This window comes from Muscardinus avellanarius (genome assembly GCF_963383645.1).
Source record: "Muscardinus avellanarius genome assembly, chromosome: 9".
Classification (NCBI taxonomy): domain Eukaryota; kingdom Metazoa; phylum Chordata; class Mammalia; order Rodentia; family Gliridae; genus Muscardinus; species Muscardinus avellanarius.
Genome location: NC_137795.1, coordinates 15,060,572 through 15,083,091, shown reverse-complemented (window position 1 = coordinate 15,083,091; position 22,520 = coordinate 15,060,572). Strand labels below are relative to the sequence as shown.

The 22,520-nt window shown below is 49.7% G+C and overlaps 1 protein-coding gene across 3 annotated transcripts in view; it reads left to right on the top strand.

The window, feature by feature from the left end:
- Window positions 1-22,520, top strand: part of GRB10 (growth factor receptor bound protein 10) — a gene marked incomplete at its 3' end in the record, with an annotated part of 109,447 nt that overhangs the window by 45,658 nt on the left and 41,269 nt on the right. The window contains exons 2-3 of one of the 3 annotated variants that reach the window (XM_080701093.1): window positions 16,563-16,782; window positions 21,360-21,504. In XM_080701093.1, coding sequence (XP_080557219.1) covers window positions 16,598-16,782; window positions 21,360-21,504 — 330 coding nt within the window. In that variant the 5' untranslated portion in view covers window positions 16,563-16,597. Of the gene's footprint in view, window positions 1-16,562; window positions 16,783-21,359; window positions 21,505-22,520 lie in introns of those variants that run through there. The other 2 variants (XM_080701094.1, XM_080701092.1) reach the window with 2 other exon arrangements.

Genomic DNA, 22,520 nt, shown 5'->3' with positions numbered 1-22,520 from the left:
GATTTTTTTTAATTATTATTTTAGAAGTTTGGCCTTTTCCCACTTTAAACAAGTTGTTTTGGGCTGTTGTTATTGCCAGCAACCTAAGCTTCATCTTCTGGTCATGATTCCCACTGGCAGCGCAACTAAGTAAATATTCCCCCGTGAGCTGAAAAAGAGGCTTAAGGTCCATTTCTAAAAGTCAGCAAAAGCCCCCAGAGGTCTGTGAGCTTGGGAAGCATCCCGGTGCAGGGGCCAGCGCCTAGGAGGCCCATCCTTGAATGCTGGTTTCACCTGAAATTGCCTCCTGGAGGAAGGCTGAGCCTCTGTCCTCTCCAGACAGGGGGCCAACAGTGCCTTCCTTGCAGCTTTTGTGAATAGTGGAGGTGATTGGAAGCACAGGGTGCCCGGGCTTGGCCAGAGGAAGGCTTGCCGGGAGGGCAGGGAGTAAGAGCGTCCCTGGAGTCATGGTGTGTGTGTGTGTGTGTGTGTGTGTGTGTGTGTGTGTGTGTGTGCGCGTGTGTGCGCGCGCAGGGCATGCAGAGCATTGAACACAGGGTCTCCCATGTGCTAGGCAAACGCTGTACCACTGCCCTGAATCCCAGCTTCGTTTGCCTATTTCGACCCATTAATCCTGGAACTTTATTTCAAGGAAGTGGTTATATTTGAGTGTGTATGTTTGTGTGTGTGCGCGCGCATCCACTTCAATTCCATGAATAACATATACACCCGGAACGAGGAGGACCAACCAAAAGATAAGACCAATAAAATGCACATTACAGTTCCTTGATAGACTGTTCTCCAAAGAAGCGGCTTGAGCAAACGTTCAGATGTTCTGAGTGAAAACGGGGATGCTCGTTGCAATTCTCCTTGATCCCAAATTTATTTATTCATGTATTTATTTTCTTACGTATTTTAGTTGGGTACTGAGAATTGAGTCCAGGGGGCACTCTGAGCTGCACCCCAGCCCATTTTATTTTTTTGTTCTGAACAGGGTCTCGTTAGGTAGATGAGAGCTTCACTACATTGCTGAGGCTGTTCTCAAACCTGTGATCATCCTGTCTGTACTGGATTTACAGGTGTGTGCCACCACAGCTGGCTCCTAGCTTTCACACATACACACACGCACGCACACACGCACGCATACAGAGTATATGTTTTATATATAAAATGGTGTTTTAATTCTAAGTGAGGAGAGTTAGGTAAATTTTATTCTCCATATGATTTTCTGAATTGTAAAAATTCAACAGAGCTGGGGTGTCGCCACTGGTACACTCCTTGCCTAAAATGTGCAGGACCCTGGGCTTCATCCCCAACACTTGCGCCATCTATCGGGGATCCCAGCCTGTGATGGGTTGGTGGGTGGACGGATGGCGGCACAGCACTGGAGCACATAGGTGGTAGGTGGGTAGAGAGATGAAGATAGACAGCCAGGCAGCTGTGTTTGCTTGGACAGGATGTCGGTGCCTGTGTGCTGTGAGCAGCGCCTGCCAGACTCCGGCATAGGGGAGGCCTGTCGAACCCGGTGCAACTACCTAGTCACTGGTTCTCGTTGTTTTCGTTTATTCTATTGGCTTTTCACTTAGCCAAAGATACTTGTTCCTAGCATGCGCTTTTAATCTACTGCAACGTGTTTTGGTGTGTTGCTTTCTGGTCATCGTGTAAGTGTCGAAGAAGATGGAGAATGCAGGACCACAGGACCTCCAGCATCTTCATGGAGTGTGAACGCCAGGCAGAAGAGACCAAAAGGAGGGATGACGTCAGCCCCCGGGGGGAGATGAGCTAGCGCGGCACATGAGTCTGTGTCTGGTGTTCTTTGCTCTCCAGCTGGCCATTCTGAATGTCAGTGGGGATGGCTAGGCTGGGGGACGGCTGTCTTTCTGTCTCTTGCTCTTTCTCATGATTCTTTGTGGCTGTGAGGACCCACTTTGCGCTTCAGAGTCTTTCCGTGTAGACACTGTTTCGCATAGTTATTGCAAAAAATCCTGATGGTGGCAGTGGTGGTGACAGGCAACAGGCCCGTGCTGAGACATCTTTGCTGCCTCGTGCTTTCTCTTTGCAGCATCAGAGCTAGAGATGGGGGAATTGAGGCTGAGAGGTCCTTGGGTAACATGCCCAGAAGACCCAGAGAGCTCGCTTAGTGGTGGGATGGGAATCAAAGCCAAGTACAGTCAGCACCATGTTTTGAGACAAACCACCAGGCATATGCCTATCAGTGTAAGCTTTGTCTTCAAGTGTTATTTTATATACTATAATTTCCTTTTCTCCTGAGAACATTCATTATTTGAGAACACTAAGCAGGTCTTACTTATCTGGAAGGTTCTCCTAGAGTTCTATTTGTGGAGCCATATTTCAAAGATATTTGTTTAATGAATTTCTGAGCTCACATGCCATAAATAGACTTGGGGTCCAGAAAGCTCTTGAGCCCTGCCTCTTCCCTGCACATGGCCGTTCTGGTAATTCCAGACAAGCAAAGACACGGACCAGCTAACAAAGCCTGCTCCTTCCTGCCGGCTGTTCCCGGGCGTCAGGTCATCGAGAAAATCCAAATCCCCAGGAAGACAGGCGGCTCCCACGTGGCTCTCGAACCAAGCTTGCAGCGAGGCCCTTTAACAACTCGCGTCTGGTTATCTTTAGTCAACTTGTCATAGAAATGGCTTCAACATTTTGCCTGTTTTATGAATATATTTAAAATGTATTTTATATGTGTGTGTCTATATTTTTTTATCTATATGGAGTAACTTTTGCTTTCAAGTTATCATTTCATCTCCTCATAGTGAAACTGTGCTGTTTGATGAGGTACTTTTTCTGAAATGCTCAAGAAACCCCTGACTAGTAGCAAATGTGGGCCTCTAATTAGGTACCAGTGGGGCCTAAGCTGGTCATTTTGATTTTTGTTACAGCCCCCACCACACACACCACCATGCCTAACACTTTTTATTAAGCGTTGAGATGAAAAAAGCCAGGAGAATCATCTCTAGTTCTTTTCCCACAAAGTAACTAATGCCCACATTCTTTTCGCCTTAGGGAATCTGAAGTGGGCTCACGGCCCACCCAGAAATGCACGTGCGCACGTCGACAACGCTTCTTCTCACAGTGCCAGTGAGCGTGACGGAGTGGCGGTCTCATAGATTTGTCAGGATTTTTACCTCCGCCTTCTGCTTCCTATGGGTTTAGGTGACTTCCCTGTTATAAAAAAAAAAAATCAGTTCTTAAACAATTAAGGATTTGTGCTTCATATTTTAATTCACCTAACTGTCCTTGGCAGGAGGCGTTTTGTCTCATCTTTGTCAAAGGGGAACCCAGGGGCCAGCCACGCCCTTGGGGGTCAGAACTGGGGTGTAAGCCCTGGCTGGTGGGCTCTGGCCACACTTTTGTCCCCTGCAGCGCCGCCTTCTCCAAGTCCACCAGTGTTTTAGCTCCTTTTGCCTTTCAGCTTTCGAGGTGGCTCGAGGCTTCGAATCCTTGTCCTCCAGCAGCCGACCTATCAGAGCCCTGTGCCCTCCCCTGTGGGGCCCTGGCTCCCCCTAACTGTGCTTATTTCTTCCTTTCCACTTTGAAGATCATTTGTCTTAATAAGGAAGAGAGGAACAAAAACAGCTGCGAGGATCTCGTGCTCACGCTGTCCCTGGTGTCGGGCAAGTAGCAGACCTCTTCCTCCTGGCCCTTATTTGGAGCAGAGCTGAAAAGGCCCTGGTCGTCCTTTGTCGTTCTCCAAAGCTCAGCTATTCTGGGCCTCACTCTCCTGGTGTTCTGACGGGCCGGGCCACTGTCTTGTCTTGTCCCTTTGAGTAGATAATTGGACTCCATTAACGTTTCGCTTCTGCTTTAGCAGTCAGGGTGCTGGCGCTCAATAGAGGCTCCATCCAGCTCCTTTCAGCTCCCCTGGTGGGTCTGCTTTTCATCCGCTGGCTCTCTGTGGTCTCCCCTCACTTCCATTCAGACCTGCGTTCCTTCGTTAAACAAGTGTCCGCTGCTTGTCAGAGCCACAAGAGGCCTGGGGCCCAGGCCGGGCGTGGGCAGTGGGCCCCGCTGTGTTTCCAGCCTAACGACCATGGGGCGCAGAGGCTGCAATGTCCAAGGGAGTAAGAGTCCTTTTTAGATGCAGTAGGGTACTGCTTAGACATACATAATTATTTCATATGAATCATGGTCAGTGATGAACAGATAGCTTTAAATTTTCCCTAGGTAGAAAACCAGATGGTCTTCCCTCAAAAAATCCAATATTGTTATATTTTCTCACTATGATATACTTTACCTAAATCCTTTTATTAAAAAAAAAAAATCTACAGTTGCCGGGCGTGGTGGTGCACGCTTGTAATCCCCGTGCTTGGGAGGCAGAAACAGGAGGATAGCGCAGGTTCAAAGCTAGCCGCGCTGGCTAACGAGGCCCTGTTTTCAAAAATAAAAAAATATATAAAATAGGTCTGGGAGTGTAGCCTGGAGGTAGAAGGGTTTCCAGGAACCCCAGTACCACCAAAAAAAAAAAAAAAAAAAAAAAAAAAATCTGCAGTTAACCTTCAGTATTAATCAACCCAATCCATTCCAGGAAATAGGATGCTTTTTAAAAAGATTGGGGGAGGAGGATTCAAGTTCGGTGGCGCATGCTTGTAATCCCTGCGCTTGGAAAGCTGAGACAAGAGGATCACGCAGTTTTGAAACCAGCCTCAGCTCCTTAGTGAGGCTCTCAGCAACTGAGTGAGACCCTGTTTCCAAATAAAGCATAAAAAAAGGTCTGAGAGTGTAGCCCAGAAATAGAAAGCCCCTGGGTTCCATCCCTAGTACCACACACACAAAAATTAGACTGGGGGATGAGTTCACACATACACATATATGTGAACTCATATACATGTTCATGTTCACACATGCACACATACACACTTTTACCCTGGCCCTACAGTAAGAACTCAAGCTAGAGACTTTCCAGGACAGTTAAAAAGCCCTCTGTAATTCAGTACAGAATGTACTCCTGCCTTCAGAAGCAATTTCACAAGGTTCTCCAGAATCACTTTCATGGACATGGCTTGTGCCCCACTGTGAGTTAATCCCATCTCTGAGTAGCTCCTCCGCAGTGTCAGCTCCTCCCCGTGGGCCGGTGTCTCCCACATTTGCAGTGATTCCACAGTGGCCCTCTGCGGGGCATGGTCCAGGAGGCCCGCAACCACGGGGGCTGGAGCCTGGGCCTGCAGGCAGCTTGGCCTGGCCCTCCCCTTTAGGACTGGTGCAGACGCTCAGCAATGTCTGTTCACCTCAGGATTCAGTAATGACCAAGGATGCATGTCTCCCGATGGTCAGGAGGAGATGGAGTTAGTATCCTGTCCTTGTGGCTACATTTTAAAATGTGTTTTATTGGGTGTCAGATCACCTAGCCCCTTTGCATAGCTAGCGTCTCCTGGCAGTGGCTCCATGCATTGAAGGGGCTCCTGCACCCCAGCTCCTGATGGAAGCACCCCCAGAGCCTGTCTCAGCCAAATGTTTCCACCTGTGTTGGAGCAAATGGGGAACCTCTCAAAGCCGGGGGCACGCAGGTATCGGAAGCAAAGCTTGTGGCCTTGCTCTGGGCATCAAGGGTGTGGCGGGCAGCCTGGTTAGGCTCCTGGCCCTGGCTCCTGCTCCCTGGCCGTGTGCAGCTTGCAGGCGGGCCTGGGCGTCCCGGCTCCCCTGCGCACTCTGCCCACCTCCCCTCGCCACTCTTCCTAGAGCACAGCCTGGGCACCCCGTTCTCGGCTGGGGGCCACGCTGCCTTGGCCCCTTGGCCTCACACCCACGCCCAGCAGCTGCGTGCGGCTGTGTAAACTGCCTGCTTCTCTGGAACCTCTGTTTCCCTGTGACTCTGCCTTTGCAGAGAACCCAGCCCCGTCCAGTGGCAGCCTTTCCGTGTGTTTGAGCCATGCTCTGCTCTTTGTTGCGGATTCTTGGGCGGTGTGGCCACCGTCTCTGGGCACTCCCCCTTTCCCCTCCGGCCACTCAAGTAAGTGACTTCCACTTCGCTCTTCCTTGTGGCCTCTTCTCCCCCAGACTTACCACACTTTGCTTTGTTTTATAATTTGTCACATACATGTCTGTCTTTCTAGTTTATTTCTAGGTTTCTGAAGCCAGGAATCATGGGGTTGTTTTTGTTTGTTTGTTTAAATCTCTGGGAAAACTGGAAGAGTACTGGACTGGTAGTTAAACCAAAAGAGTGACCAAGGCTCCACTCATCTCCGCGGGACATGGGCTGTGAGTGCTCTTCGCCTTGCTGAGCTAGGCTTTCTAATCTGTGACGTGAGCATGACTGCATCACCTCACCGGGCTCATGTAAAGATGATGGGGTGCTGCCCGTGACTCGAAATTAGTGTGAAAGGCCGATCGGAACCCACCCTGCTGCGTGTTAGGTATTGATGGTCCTCGGAGACTCAGAAGGGAGATAGGCTTCTTCCCGGTGGCACGGAATCTTGGCCCTGAGCTCCTGTCAGGCCCCGTGGACTCTGCTGGCGGGGCTCCTGGTGGAGGCTGACCTGGAATCCTGTGCAGCCGCTGTAGCTCAGAAGGCCGGCAGAGGAGGTCGGGAGGCGAGAAGTGGCGTCCTCCCTCTGCCAGGCTCTTCAGCAGAGGTGGTCACTTGTGAGAGCCGCATTGGCTGTATGTCTGGGTGGGGACAGGACTGGACGGGCAAGCAGGATGCATGGAGCAAATGGAGGACTTGTTGAGTGTCCACTCTGGGCCCTGGGAATGCAGAGAGGCCCGTGGCCGGGCAGCTGATGGGGTGCGAGCTGCCCTGCTTGGGATTGCAGCAGACAGATGTCTGGGCCTGGTTTCTTCCTTTGTGGATGGCGCCGTTCCCTCTTAGAACTAAGAGTTTGGTGTTTATCTGCCTGGGGTCCAACCTGTGGGCTTGTTCCCCAGGACCTAAAAGATGGAAGAGGCAGCAGCCTGCAGGGGCGTGTCTCTGCCTGGCTGCTGGCTTCCCGGAACGCCAGCTTAACTGGGGAACGGCACTCCGTCTATTTCCAACCTGTCAACCAGCAGTTTTTGAGAACCTGCCATACAAGACTTGAACTCAGGTAATGACTCAAAGCAGAAGAACATACAGTTCTAGCTTTCTAGAAACAAGCTCAGTGACCAAGGAAGATAGGTCAATAGAACGCTGAATCTCAAATTGGGTGGAAAAGAAACTAAAGCAATTAGTAGCAAGTAGGAGGCAGCAGTAGGACCATCCGGAGGCTCAGTGGACCCCACTCTCCTGGCAGCTCACTGGGCCTCTCTTCCTCTGCATGGCTCTTTGGTAGGAGGACTAGACACAGCTGGAGAAAGAGCTTGCGCTGTAATGTGGCAGGCCAGGAAAATGGCAGCTCTTTGTCAGCATCACTGTTAATAACTGCAGTGTTACACAGAGGAAAGGCCAGAGCACGCATTTGCACCTATAGAATCTCTCCCCCAAGCTTACTCTTAGCAGAGGAAGTATCCATGCAAGCCCTGATTCTGAAAGAGCTGCCCCGGCCATCCTTTCTCCTGGGACTTTATTTACAAGATGCCACGTATATATGTGTTTTTATTTCTCGTAACTGAAAAATAATTATAAAAAGACCAAGCAGTCAATTAGGAAAGGTCTTAGGCCTTTTGGAGTGCTGTAACAAAACACCACAGGCTAGGTAGCTTATAAACAACAGAAACTATTTTCTTCCTCACACATGTGGAGGCTGGAAGACTCTGGGTGGGGCACGAGGCCTTGCTTCCTGAAAGAGTCTTCCTGCTGGGTTTTTACTGGTAGAGTGTCAGGCAAACTCTCTGAGGTCCCTTTTCTAAGGGCACTAATCCCATTCATGGGTGCCCCATTTTCATGATCTGACCATCTCCCAAAGACCCCACTTCCTCAGTCCTTCACCTTAAAATTCAGATTTCAACACAGGCATTTTTTTAAGGAACGCAGACGTGCAGGAACTCTTGTTCCTGGAGATAGGATTCCAGGTGGGTTCCAGAGCCACCAGTGGCAGGTTTGAGGGGGGCACCACTAGATATCTGCCCCATCCCTATCCCTAGTGCCCTGCCTTATTTAAACTGTCTCTATCTACATCCTGGAGATCCAGCTCCTGTCTCCTGGCAGTTTGGGTTTTCAGAGCAAGGCCATTTCTTGGATTCTCCTGGTAGCGTTCCTCTGAGATGACTTTCTGTCTCCAGATGTCTCAGAATCAGGGCTCTTCTGAACTGAATACCCTCTCCATGACGGTCTTGCCTGGAAACAGAGGTCTCTTTTAAAAACTCTTCTCTCTGCCAAGCAGGGAGCGGGGACGTGCTGGGAGACTTTCTGGCTTCTGAGATGCATTCATAGACCAAGACCTTCATTCACTCTGCAAGGGCTCTCTGGTGAAGGGCACGGATAGTCCTCTGTCTTTCCTTTAGCATTGCTGCTTCCCCAGCAGGCTCTGAGCCCTGAGGCTCGGGGACCCCTGCCTGGCTCAAGGTGAGCCCGTCTTCCGTCCTTGCAGGATACCTGTATTCCTTTGTCTTTCTACCAGACTCCATTTAACTGGAAAAGGTTTTCCCTCATAGAGGGAATTATTTTTCCAGAGGTAGTTTAAAAAGTTTCATATCCTTCCTTGCTGCTTTATATTTAGCACTGTAGTCCTTTTCCAGAGCTTGTTGCTTAAGGCTTCAGTCCATCTGGGTGGCAGGGATTATTTTCCTATTGACACATAAATATCATCCATATTTATAGGGTGCCATGTGATGTTTGGATACATGTATACATTGTGTAATGTTCAAGTCGGGATAAACATATGTCCCTCCTCAAACATTCATGTCTTTGTGGTCGTAAATGTTCAGAGAACTGCGGGGCGCCTCATGAATTGGCATGTCGTCCCGGCGTGGGGGCCGTGCAGATCCCCGCATCAGGCCTGGCTTACCGTCTGTGCTGCCAGAGGAGACACGGTGGCAGGGAGTCTTGTCTGTTTCCTTAGCATCTGTTTTCCAACACCTGAAATGATGTTGGGATGGAGTCAGTAAATATTTATCCAATGGAGGAAACCGTTGGTGTGATGAATAGATTTTAAATTTATGGAGGTAAGTTCATGGAATTATAGAGTGTTAATGTTGAATATGATAATACAGATTCCCCAGTGTCTCGTTTACCTTGAAAACATGGACTTTTGGGAGCCGGTTTCAGTGAGTGACCGACATTTGGACCATAAACTGGACTTTCCCTTTTCAATTCCTGTGTTTCTGGACTAGAATTTTTAGGATTTATGGAAAATGGTAACCTCCCAGAATGACAAATTATTTATATAGTTCTTTGTACCCAGATTTTGGCCTGATTTGTGATGTAGTGGGAGAATTAGGAATTAAAATCAAAAGGTTGAAATGAAAGATTAAGTTTCTGAGGAAGGCTCGAGAAAGATTTACCTTTTGCCTTTGTTCAGTGAGATTTTTGGGGTAAGTTTCTCCTCCTTCCTCCCACCCCAGTGTCCTCTAAAATACAAATCAAAAACTGCATAGCTGAATTGTGCTTTTAAAACATAATTTGTAGCTCAGGTCTTCAGTCCTTACTTGGCAGGCTGAAACATTTTGGTAGTGGAAAATTCCGTTCGTGTGTTAGGGAGGATCTATGGTACAGAATCCAGGCAGTCTTAAAGGACCCAAGAGAAGCTTAGTAGTACCCAGGTGCTTCCTTGCAACAATGTAGCAGAGTAAAAAGACAAGAAAGAAGGGTACTTTACACACTTCACTAACCCACCCTCACTGAACATTGGATGCCAGGTCTTTTAATTTTAATGAATAGAGTCATTAAGTAAAATGAGTAGCTTTCCTTACTTTTAAAAAATAGAATTCGTTACAGTTCCCCAAAACATAGGTTAAAAAATAAATCTCCTTGGAATCAAAGTGCAGAGTGATTAATCATTATCTCACCTTTTTTTAAGTGGTGGTGGTAGAGGCGGGGTTACCCAGCCACACAATGTCTGCATTCAGTTTTGCGTTTGTCCTCGACTTCAGCCTGTGCCTTCGCTGCACTGGGGAAGTCATGGCCAGCCCAGCTATCTGTAAGCGTCAGTGGACTTCCTGCGTTTCTGTAAGTTCTGTTAATCGAGGCTCCATTGGCAGCAGGGCTTTGTATGTGCCATTATGAGATGGACACTTTGAGTAAACCTTACCTGCCTCCGTCTAAGCATTGGCGACATGTAAACTTGCATCCAAAACTCATATTTGTTAGGAAAGAAGCATCTGTGTTCCCAGCAGCTTTATCAAGAGCTGGACATGGGCTGTGCTCCTCAAGTCAGGGAGGCTGAAGGCAGGAGGGGGAGCTGGGGCGGAGGAGCCATACCCTCGGGGCCCACCTCCTCCAACTACAACCTGACAGCCTACCAGGTACCACCCAGATAAACCATTACAACGCATTTATCCACTTGTGGAATTACAACTCTAATCACTCAGTGCTGCCAACCCAGAATATTAATAAACCAGCTCTTTGGGGGACATTTTATACCTAACTCTAATGGCCATTGTTTCTTCAAATTCCCAATTTCCCTCAGTTCTTATTTTCCCTTCTGACCAGGTCCTGGCAGCTGTCTCCTAGACCAACTATTTCTTTTCTGGAAGTGTCTCTTGACATGTCTCCACAGCTAGGGCTGTGTTGCTGCTGGGTTCTCAAGACAACATTGCCTGGTGCTGGCCTGCCTAAGCAACATCCGTGCTGAGGCTTTGGAATTATAAGGATCTTCTGCCTTTCCATGAGAGAAATATGGTTTTAGTAACCCCTTTCTAAAATACTGATTTTTTTTTACCCAATCCATTATTAACCCTAATGTCTTCGAGGAAATGAAGATTAAGGGGTGTGGGCAGATATGGGTTTGCCAACATCCTTGGGTGCCTTAGAGAGCATCCTCCCCAACTCAGTGAGGGTCAGGAGGATGGACTATGGAGAAAAGCTGTGGCCGGGAATAGACCAGGCCCCTCACATCCATGGTCTTTGGGGTGCAGAGCCCGAGGCCTTCTCAAAGAGAGTCCCAGGGCATGTTCACATCCAGCAGGGTAGCCGTGGCCTGTGCCCACTCTGCTTCTGTCTGCCTGGCTGTGGACAGGATTTGATTTGTGTTGGTTCTTGATTGCTACTGATACATACTTATTAACCAATCATAAAGGGTAGTACTTCATTTCAAAAGAAGGCGAATATCTGAATATAACTTTTAAGGTGCACAGCACAAATTTCATGGAAGCAGAGTCAGTGGCCTGTGTCTTTTTCAACCTCTGCACCTCTGTTGAGCAAGATCCGGGATCTATACTTTGCTACTAGCTGTGCTTAAAGGAGAGCTCGGATCGGGTTTATGGCCGCCGTCAAGGTACTGCACATAGAGGACACGTGTGCGCAGCCTTCCTGAATGCATTTACATCAGCAAAAGGAAAGCAAGAAAAATAATTAAGATAGCGCTGGGAAATTACAAGGCAGTGAACAACTAGGCCTGCTCTCCACCCAGAGGGTGGTCGTGACGTTTGTCTCGTCCGGCTGTGCTACACCTGGGGTGGGTGTTACTTTCTCCAGTTGCATGTCCTAGCTGACCGCTGAAAATGCTTTGTGTGATGGCTTCCCCATGGCCTGGGCCCTGGGGGCGCGGCGGGGCTCAGGATTTAGCAGAGGGGCCACGTGATTGGGGCCTGCTAGCAGACTTAAGGACATCTTTCGGTGTGTGTGCTCACAGTGTGCGTGTGCGCATATGCACACACACATGCACGCGCAATACACGCTTACATAAAAACATATGGATTCTCACAAATTCTTAAATTCACCAGCTTGTCAATATGCATTTTCTCAATCAATAGAGACTGAAAATGGTAATTAACTGCCATCTGTGTGAGTTGGGGCTGAGAGCGCGGGATGCCATTTTCAACAAAGCTTAGGAAAATAAGTTTCTCTTGTTTTTTGTTTTGTTTTGTTTTGTTTTTCAGTGCTGGGGATTGAATCCAGGGTCAAATTCAGGGATTGTGGATGTGCAATTCTGATGCTATAAGTGAGAATATTTATATGTATGTATCAGAGGAATTGTGGAGTTTTTAATTTCTGTCTGCTTAAAAAAAACAGATTAAAAAGACAGAAATAAAGCATTAGCTCTATTTTCCTTTAAAAAATTAGTGACATGGTTAGGAAGTTGCATTTATATTTTTGGAGTTGTGATTAGGTAATTTGTTTTTATATTTGTTGAATATCTTCAAATATCATAAAAATAGAGAAAACTATTCTGACACTGTAGGACTAAATTCTCTTATTCGTACTTAGGACTAAACTCTGTGGACTGAAAACTAAACCCATGTAGCTAGACTACATGAAAATAGATGAATTGATGTGGGGGAAAAGGTATTTTAGTAGAGTCTTAAGTTATATTTGCAAGCTGTTTTAATTGGTTAGAGGTCATAGAGAGCATGCTGAGTGATGGGTCCGAGTTTGCGCACATTTGCAGCCTGGCCCTCGGTTCCTTTCCAGCAAGGCACGTGTGAGACTTTGCCTTTGCACTTCTATTAGGAACTTTCTGATAGAGAACTCTCTTCTTTTTCTCCTCCCAGGACTCAGTCTGCCCTTGCTTAATCACGTATGACACACAGCTCTGCCACACAGCTGCCCCTTCCTGATTCACAGGTGGACCTTCCATGTACAGTAGCTGAATGGAAGGGAAGTCACGCGCACACTAGGTGTTTAAGTGGGTTTGCAGAAAGGACGGGCCTGGGTGTTCCCCCCCCACACACAGCATGTCTTTACTGTGCCAAAATCAGCCAATGAAGCGGCTCCAGCGTCCTCTTTAATCTCTAATTAACATAAAGGAGACACTAGATGGGGCTGTAAACCAAGAAATGTGCTACTCAGTAGGGCTGTGCTGGGGCTGAAGCCAAGCCTCCTCAGCTAACCCACCTCTCTCTCCCCTCCTCCTTTTCGGGGTCCCCTCACCTCGACTCGGTTATGGAAAGCATTCATTCACGGTGGTTGACAAGCTGAAGTCATTTCACTGAATTTATTTCAGAACTTAAAACTAAGCCTCAGTTCGGCAAGGACAACCAACCAGGACTAGATGTGAACTTGAGCTAAGATGGGCTATCCAAATATTTGGGGCAAAGTCCATGCCCAGTTTTGGACCGAGCTATTTCAGGAAGGAAAGGAACTATTAATAACTAGATTGACAGCCATGTTTTTTTGACCTATATTTGGGTAATAAATAGATCCTTACAAATCCATGTGAGGGGAACTTTTATTTATAAAATAATTCCCCCTTTCTTTTCTTGTTCCTTCCAGAGGGACAGCCTCAGGAAAATATTTTTGCGCCAGGTCAGCATGGGGTAGATACTGAATCCACAAAATTCGTTTCTAGAAGCATCAGTCTATTTGATTGTTCCCTGTTACCTGGCAGAAAGCCTTTCACGGAAGGGTGGTTATTGATCCACTCAGATTCCTTGGACGAGAAGACAGTTGAGTAGCTGGCTCCGTGTGCGGAGGCAGCACAGGGGCCTCGCGAGCCCCGCTGACGTCATGTAAGCCGTATGGAATGTGTGCGAGAACGGAATGTGATTTCAGGAACGTCCTGGTTCTGCAGCAGGCTGGTTTTTTTTTAAAATGTCGTGCCAAATATGAAAAAGTTTCTTTAAATCAGTTTCTTTTTAATCTTCTCTAAAGAGCCCTGCTAAGAAGACTGAATGTGGGGCCCACCTTAGAATTTAAGAAAGTTTAAATCAAGTCGGACAACTGTAGCGATTTTATTACCCAAACAGAGAAAAAGCAAATTGATCCCACTAGGCACTTTAAAATTGATTCTAAAGGAGGGCATTTTTGAGTCTTTCAAATGTTCTATTTTTTCCCTAAGAACTGTGGAAAGGATGTGGATTTGAGGCATCCAGAGACAGTGGTCAGATTTGATTTGTGAAAATTATAACCTCTGAAGTGAGGGTTATCAGATTAGCCGAGCTCTGTGTAAAGATACCCAGTCACATGTGTGAGTGGAGCGTTGTGTAAGCAGCCACCGCAGGGGCGGTGGGGCTCCCTAGGGTGCGCCACCCCTTCACGTCCCGGTGGATGGTGTCACAATTGCTCCTGTTCACCCTGACTGCAGAAGGGACCCAGGGATGACTTGGCTGGCCCAGAGGAGCAGCAACACCAGGGGCGGCCGCTAGGGTGGACACAGCCCGGTGCTGTGGGGAAATATCCAGGGAAAAAAAATCACTGGGACTGGGAATCCACTGGGCGGAATGGACACACTTTTATTTGCTAGAAAAGACCTAAGAGCAAGAACTGTGTTGCCATTTGATTTCTGAGGCAGGGTGAGCACTGGGAATGGGGCCTTTGCGTCCTGCGGAGAGCCCCTGCCTTGCGACACTTACCAAATGCCCTCGTGCGGAGCGCGCTTGCCGGCTGCGCAGTGCCGAGACCCTCATCCCGCCCACAGGGCCGGGCAGCGGCTCTGCCCTGCCATGGACTGATACTCAAATGAGCCGCTGAGACAGGAACCAAGCGTGTGGCCCACGAGGACCAGCACACGTCCTTCTTTATTTGTCAGGGCGCAGATGAAGCCACTGCGGCCACGCCACCTCAGTGTGGTCGTACAGGAGTGGCATTCATGGCGCGAGCCTTCCAGAATTTTCCCGAAGGCCTAGTCTGAGGACACGAGAGTAACTGACCGTCTCCCTCACAATGAGCACTCTGAGGACCTGGGAAATGAGGACTGAGGTCTTTTCATTGGCGGCCAGCATCCCTGGACGGCCGCCCCTGCCGTGGGTGGCTTGCCAGGTATTGCTCCCAGAGGGCCTGGGGAATTTCTCCCAGGCCACGTGGCCTTCACAGGCGGGCAGCGCCATGCTGGCCCCACACGGCCTTGGTTTTCTGTGCCGGGGGCCCCACCCCCAGCTGAAAGGACCAGCCCCAGCTGCTGAGCCGCACGTCCGCCGTGTGACATATTAATTTTTGCTTATACGGTAACTATTAGTTATTGATTCAGCACTTTTGCCCTTTAGTGTCTGGCCACAGGATTAATATTTGACTGCTTATCAGCGAAGCCACCCTCCCCCACCGTCTTCCAGTGCCCACAGGCCTTGGGCGGCTGTCTGGGGCAGTCTGAACCGGCAGGACCCCTCCCCCCAGCCTGTGCTCTCAGCCCACTCCCCTGGCCACCTGCTCCCTCCTTCTCACGACCTTGGCCTGACCTGCTTGAGCCCCTCTTGGGGCTCCGTGGCTGGAGGGGAAAGGCCGCAGCAGGGACTGTGGGGCCTTGCTTCTGCAGAGCCAAGTCTCCTTGTGCTGCGCACTGCCCATCCCTGACCACATCAAAGGCCAAGTGCTAGTCACTGGGCCACCTTGTGGGCCACTGTCCTCAGGCTGGGCTTTGTGGTCCTTCAGTAAGATGAGGGACCGGGGGACCCAAAGCGAAGGCCATCCCAGAAAAGTGGCCCACACTTGTAATCCCAGCATTCCAGAGGCCTAGACAGGAAGATCTCAGTTCGCGGACAGCCAGAGCTACTTAGTGAGGCCCTCTGCAACTCAGTGAGACCCTGTTTGAAAATAAAGAATAAAAAAATAGGGCTAGGGGTATAGCTCAGAAGTAGAATGCCCCTGGGTTCCATCTCCAATACTGCAAAAAAAAAGAAGCAAAGGCCTTCCCAGACTCTTGCTGTGGCTGTGCCGAGTACTCAGCCCAGGCCTGCAGTGTGCTGAAGTGCTGTGACCTGACCTGCTTGCCCCCAGCCCCCAGCCATGACTGTGCGGAGAGTGGGAGACGCCAGGCAGGGCCAGTGTTCCAGAAAGATCCTGGGGCTCCCTCGCCGCACACATACGTGGCGAGGTCAAATGAGTGGCCCCGCTGGTGTCCAACTCCAGCTTCTCTGCGTCCTGTCTGTAGGATGTGGACAAGTCATGGCCCCTCCAGGCCCGATTCCTTAACAATTTCACAGTTAATAGTGCCGGCTCTGTGCTTGCTACTTCATAAGAAATAGATAAACAGACCTAACAACTTTCTTTGTGTGGTACTGGGGATGGAACCCAGGGGCATTCTACCTCTGAGCTACACCCCCACCCCTATTTTTTTTATCATTTATTTTGAAACAAGGTCTCACTGAGTTGCAAAGCCCTCACTAAGTAGCTGAGGCTGTCCGCAAACCGCGATCCTCCTGTCTCAGCCCCCATTCCCCCAATGCTGGTATTCCATGCGTGCGCCACACCCAGCAGTAAATAACATCTCCATCTTTCTCTGCCAGGCTCTGGCTGCCTCGGAACCTGCCCACCTCGCTGCCACTCTGTGTCTTAAACCTTTATCACACTTCCAAGGAAGGGACGCTGCCTCCTCCTGGGGCTCAGGTCCCTGTGCACTTGGGATCCCCAGCAGAGGGCAGTGGGCACTGCGTACTGAGGCTGGGAAGCTACGAGGAGGGTGGGTGCAGCCCCTGCTGTAGAGGCCTGTGGAAGCTCTGTGTTGAGCCTCTGTGCACAGGGCTCCCAGGAGACATCTGTACTTTTCTCCATTATGTTCCTCTGCCTGTTACGTACTATATAAGATATCGCTGAGTCTGGGGACTCAGTGCCCCAAAGCTGCCCACTGGGGTGTGGCCCGCCACTGACCTTTGTCTCTCTCTTGTCTTTCTGTTTGCAGAGGATGACCTGGACCTAGAGGTGCTGGTGAATGATATGAACGCATCTCTGGAGAGCCTTTACGCAGCCTGCAACATGCAGTCGGACACCGTGCCCCTCCTGCAGAACGGGCAGCATGCCCGCAGCCAGCCGCCGGCTCCCGGCGCTCGGGCCCCGCAGCCACAGGCGTCCCCGAGGCAGAAAGTGCAGCGCTCGCAGCCTGTGCACATCCTCGCTGCCAGGTGGGCCCGGAGCTGGAGCGGTGTGGAGGGGCAGAGAGAGCCCGCCCGCCTGCTGAGAGATGCAGTCATCTCTTAGACCTCAGTGTTCATTTCCAGACCCGCCCTCAAAATTCCTGGGGTGCCAGAGACCTAGGCAGTACTCAACCCTCTACATACTAGGTTTTCTCTATAGGTACAGACCTGTAATAAAGTTTAGTTTATCAGTTAGGTACAATAAAAGCCAAGCCTGGTGGTGCACACTTGTAATCCCAGTACTTGGGAGGCTGAGACAGGAGGATCACAGGTTTGAGGCCAGCCTCAGCAACCTAGTGAAACCATTCACAACTTAGTGGGACCTGTTTCAAAATAAAAAGTGAGCCAGGCGTGGTGGTGCATGCTTGTAATCCCAGCATTTGGGAGGCTGAGACAGGAGGATCTGGGTTTGTAGACAGCATGGCTACTTAAGGAGGCCCTTCGCCACTCAACAAGATCCTGTTTCAAAATAGAGAATAAAAAATAGGGCTGGGGTATAACACGGAGTTAGAATGCCCCTGGATTCCCTCTTAAGTACTGCAAAATAAATAAGTAATAAAAATATAAATAAAAGTGAAATATGGCTGGGGGTACAGCTCGGAGGTAGAATGCTACTGGGTTCAATCCCCCTTACCACAAAATAAATAAATAAAAAATAAGTAAGTTAGGTACAGTATGATAGCAACGGCCAATGATAAAATAGAGAAGGTACAATGGCTACTGTAATAAAATTGCCAGTGTTCCAGTGTTTGCACCTTGGGGCCGTTACGGAAGAATCCAGGGCGACTCGCATGACAGCTCTGGGCAGCGTGGCCGTGAGCTGGTCACCTGGATGGCTGCATTCCTTTGGGGTCCTCCTTGCCTCCAGAAATTCTAAGAGGTTTCTTTGCCATCTGACACTGTGGTCTTTTGCAGACCTGCCGATGGCCCTGCCCCAGGCGGCCGCTCTTTCCTGGAGAGACGGCCAGGGTGCTCTGGCCTCTCAGACTCCGGCGCTTGGCCATCTTTGCTCTCTGGAGCGTCCTCCCTGTTCTGTCTCCTGCTCGGTGAAGGTGGGAAGAGGTTCGTTGCTCCCGAGGCCTTTGTTAGGTTCGGGCACCTGGTGGCCCTGTTCCAGTCAGCCTTGGGAGACCTGAGAATTCCCAGTGTTCCCGTGCATGCTGGGGCCGGGCTTGGCAGTGGGCCAGGCAGAGGGTGGTGCTACAAGAAGGCTGGGCTTCTTACTGGACGTGCCCAGGACCTCAAGAGTCAGGTTGGGGGTGAACGTGGCTTTCGTGGCCTGAGACACATGCCTGTGCCGGTCCCCAAGACAGCAGGGCCTCTGCTTGACAGGCAGAGGTGCCCTCAGCCAGGGGCGCTGTTCTCAGAAGTAGTATTGTCTTTGGCTGCCAGGAGGATTTTAAACTGTGGTAAGGCCCCTAGAGAATCCCCCAGGATGCATTTTGGGTTTTGTTTTTTTGTTGTTGTTTTGTTTTGTTTTGTTTTGTGGTACCAGGGTTCCTAGAAACCCTTCTACCTCTGGGCTACACTCCCAGACACCTATTTTTTGTTTGGATAGAACTTGGCAGGATCCACGGGGGATGTCCCACCCCGCAGAGCCCCGTGGTTTCCAGGGGCCCTCTGCCTTCCGCAGGGTGCACCCGGCGAGGGCACAGAGCCCCTGAGTCTGCACGCTGCTGCTCTGTCCCGAGGCCTGAATCCCAGCGCCCTCTGTGGTCAGTGTCCTCTTATGATTACACGGGATAGCGGCTTTCAGTTTTGCCTTTTTAATGGGGTGTTTTTCATCATTAGGTAATGCCTCTTAGGTGTGTGCTTTAGGCAATATTAGGAATTCTTGTATAAAGTAAAAAAATATTATTAAAAGTTAAGCATTAAGATTTTTAAATTTAGAAGGGTTTTAATTAATTAATTAATTAATTAATTGTGGTACTGGGGATGGAACTCAGGGGCTTTCTACCTTCAGGTCACACTCCCAGACCTATTTTATACTTTTTTTATCTGGAAACAGGGTCTCACTAAGTTGCTGAGAGCCTCAGTAAGTAGCTGAGGCTGGCTTTGAACCTGTGTGATCCTCCTGTCTCAGCCTCCCAAGTACTGGGATTGCAAGTGTGCGCCATCACACCCCACTTAGAAGGGTTTAAAGTTGCTCAAAGCAATCTTAGGAAGGAGGAAGCTCCTGTGGATATCTGGAACATCACAGTATCTGTGTCTTGTTCTGCAAGTCAAAGATTCCGCTGTGGTTCTTTGGGGTTAAGTTGCTGGTGGGCCATGGGCTGGGATGTGGGGAAGCGCTTGACCCTGTGCCCTTCCAGGGGCTCTGTGCGACAAGAGTCAGACATTGCGGGGATGCTCTCTGCGCAGAGCGAAAGGTGTTGTGGGAGGAGTGTAATTTGTTAACAGTAAAAGCAGACTTTCTGGCTTGAAGTCAAGCCACAACAGGAGCGGCCCTCCCCCAGCACACAGCAGCACGCTCTGCTCCTCACGAGCCCATCTCATGATCCACAGGGGCAGCTAGACAGGTATTCCTTAAAAACCAGAGTATGTTGGGAAACAAGGAAAACTGTCACAAAGCAAATTCTTGAACGGCAACTCTACCACTGATTTTGATTGTAAAAAATAGTCAAAAAATTATTTGAAGACAGCCTGTACCAGGGGTTCCTGCAGTGGATGTAAATAAGAGAAGGGTCTGAAAGGCCACTCCAGGTTTCTTTCCCTGCAGGGCAGGCCTCGGGGTGGGCGCAGGAAAGCCCGGGAGGTGCGGGCAGGAGGTGGCAGCCGGCCAGGCCCTTGTGTTATTCCTGCTCTGACTCGGAACATAATTTCTCCAGTTTTTCATAATCGCACCGATGTGTCATCCTGCCTGCTCTGTTTCATTGTAAGACCAGTGAGCCCTGCGCTTTGCAGAGGAGGGAGGGGGCGGCCCTGGAGCAGTGCCAAGAAGCGCAGGGAGCTGAATTAGAGAGGTGTTTGCAGCCCTGGCGCTCGGGAGGTGGCTACGTGAGGCCTTTATTGCCAGCTAATCCAGTATCAACCACCTTGCTGTACAAACACGCATTCATTCCCGAGCTCGAGTGAAGCCCATAAGCCTCCCCTAGCATGCTCATGCGCTTAGATAAAGGTTCATCTCGAGGACATTGAAGAATCTCTGGCTCTGTGAAAATGCTCTTATTCAGAAAACCTTTGCGCATTTATTCACTGAACGAAGGCCAGCTCCACACCCTGGCCGGCACTCTGAGCTGTGCGCATGTGCAGGGCTGGAAACCACGGCTCCGTCTGCCACGTGGCCCGCAGCAGGAGGCTAAGACGCTCTGCAGATCAGAAGGACAGCCTTCGCTTGCTTTTTTTTTTTCTTTTCACTTTATTTTATTATTTTTTTGTGGTGCTGGGGATTGAACCCAGAGGCATTTTACCTCCAAGTCACACCTCCCCAGCTCTATTTTATTTTTTATTTTGAAACAGGGTCTCTAGGTTGATGAGAGCCTCGCTGCTCACTGTGGTCAACCTGTGACCCTCCTGTCTCAGCCTCCTAAGCACTGAGGTCACAGACATGCACCGCCACCTGCTGGTTCTTATTTTTAGTTATGGGCCACACATAGCCATTTGTGTGTGTGTGTGTGGGGGGGGGTAACTTGGGGATTGACCTCAGGGGCATTCTACCTCTGAGCTATACTCCCAGCTCAGTTTTATTGTTTAGTTTGAATCAGGGTCTCACCTAGTTGCAGAGGGCCTCATAAGTTGCTGGTGCTGGCTGTGAACCTGCTATTCTCCTGTCTCAGCCTCCCAAGCACTAGAGTTGCAAGTTTGTACCACCACACCCAGCTAACATAGCCATTTAAAAGTGTATAGTAGTATTGATGTACATTCAGAATTGTCCAATCTACAGAACATTTTCTTCTTCTTTTGTGTGGCACTGAGCACTGAACCAAGGGGCATTCTATCTCTGAGCTACACCCCTAGCCCTATTTTTTTTTTAAACAGGGTCTTGCTAGGTTAACGAGTTTCAGTATTTGCTGAGACTGTCCTCAAACCTACAATCCTCCTGTCTCAGCCTCCCAAGTACTAGGAATACAAGCAGTGCCACCAGGCCTGGCTAGAATGTGTTCATCTTACAAAACTGAAACTCTGAATTGACCAAATAGCACCTCCCTGTCTCCATCCTCTTAGCTCTGGGCAGCTGCCACCCACTTCCTGTAAGTTCTGCTCCTTTACATACTTGGCGTGAGGAGAATCGTCCAGTGTGTCTTTATAACTGGCTTGTTTCACTCGCTAAATAATGCTTTCAAGGTTTGCCTGTATTTCAAGGTTTGCATATGTAAGAAGTCCCTTTCTTCTTCTTCTTCTTAAGGATTGACTAATATTCTCCAGTGTGGATAGGCCACCTTTTGTTCCTCCGCCCTCTCATGGACAGTTACATGGGTTGTTTCCTTCCCCCTTTGGGCCATTGTGAATAATCCCGCTGTGAACGTGACTGCATTAGCCTCAGTTCAGGAGACACAGACCCAGAAGTAGCTGGGCTGGGCTACATTAAAGATGGCCGATTTTAACCAGCGTTCATCTCCTTTTAGGCGCCTTCAGGAGGAAGACCAGCAGTTTAGAACCTCGTCTCTGCCGGCCATCCCCAACCCGTTCCCTGAGCTCTGCGGCCCGGGGAGCAGCGGCCCTGCGCTCGCACCTGGCTCCCTGCCTCCGACCCAGGCTGTCGTGAAGCAGGTGAGTGTGGCGGGCTGGCCTGGGGTCTGCGCTGATGTGCAGCGCATCGCTGGCAAAGAGGGGAGGAGGATTGTGAGCTCTTCTCCTCTCATTGCTGAGCTGTGCTTGTTGTCTTAGGAGGCTCTTAAAGTTACTCTCCAAAACTCAGTTTAATAACTTAGGGATGTGTGGCTCTGCTTTCAAAAGAGTGCCATAACTCTCATTTAAAAAGTGAATGATTTGGAGCTAAAAGATGAACTCACTTTGAAAGAAATTCGGCCATAAAGCGTCCTCATTATGCAGTAATTCTGGACGTGGAACACCGGGCTTGCTTGACACCTGGACTTCAGGCTAAGGTGGCTGAAGACTTTCCGCCCTGGGCTCTTGATTCCAACTGTGGCCTGTTGTTGAAAGCAGCAGGATTTTCACTTGACCCAGAAGGAGACAGCCAATGTTCTTGAGGTTCCTCCTCTAAAGGAGGGCTATTGTACAGCCATCTTCTTCACGTAAGAAAACTGTCAGCTGGCCAGTCAAGTTAGTCGAGGAATGAGCAGAGAAGCATGTGGACCACAGCCTCCCGAGGGCCGGTTTGGCGGGCCGGGCTCGGGCTCTGCGGGTGACGACTGGGGACCTGCGGAGTGCTTGCTGCGTGGGAGGCCACGGTCTGCATGGCTCGTGTTCATTTATCTGTTTGTCTATTGATGTGCTCATTGGTTCCTTGTACCAACCCACCCACCCTAGAAATTAAGTACAAGTGTAATTATCTCCGCTCTGCAGAGGAAACTGAGGCTGTTAGAAGCGGCGTGCCTGGGTGACACTAACAGGCTCCCGCGACCTTGGCTTTGCTCCGCCAAGCGGATGCAGTTATGAGACTCTCTGCTTTTGTACTAGGCTCATCCATTCTCCCTTCTCCCTCCCCACGCCTGTGCTTGCTTGTCCAGGCGTGGAGGGCCAGCTTCTTCCCTGCCTCTCCGTCCGTCCTCTCATGCAGGGTCTGTGCTCTTGGGCACAGCCTGCTGGCACATGCCCGCCAGGCA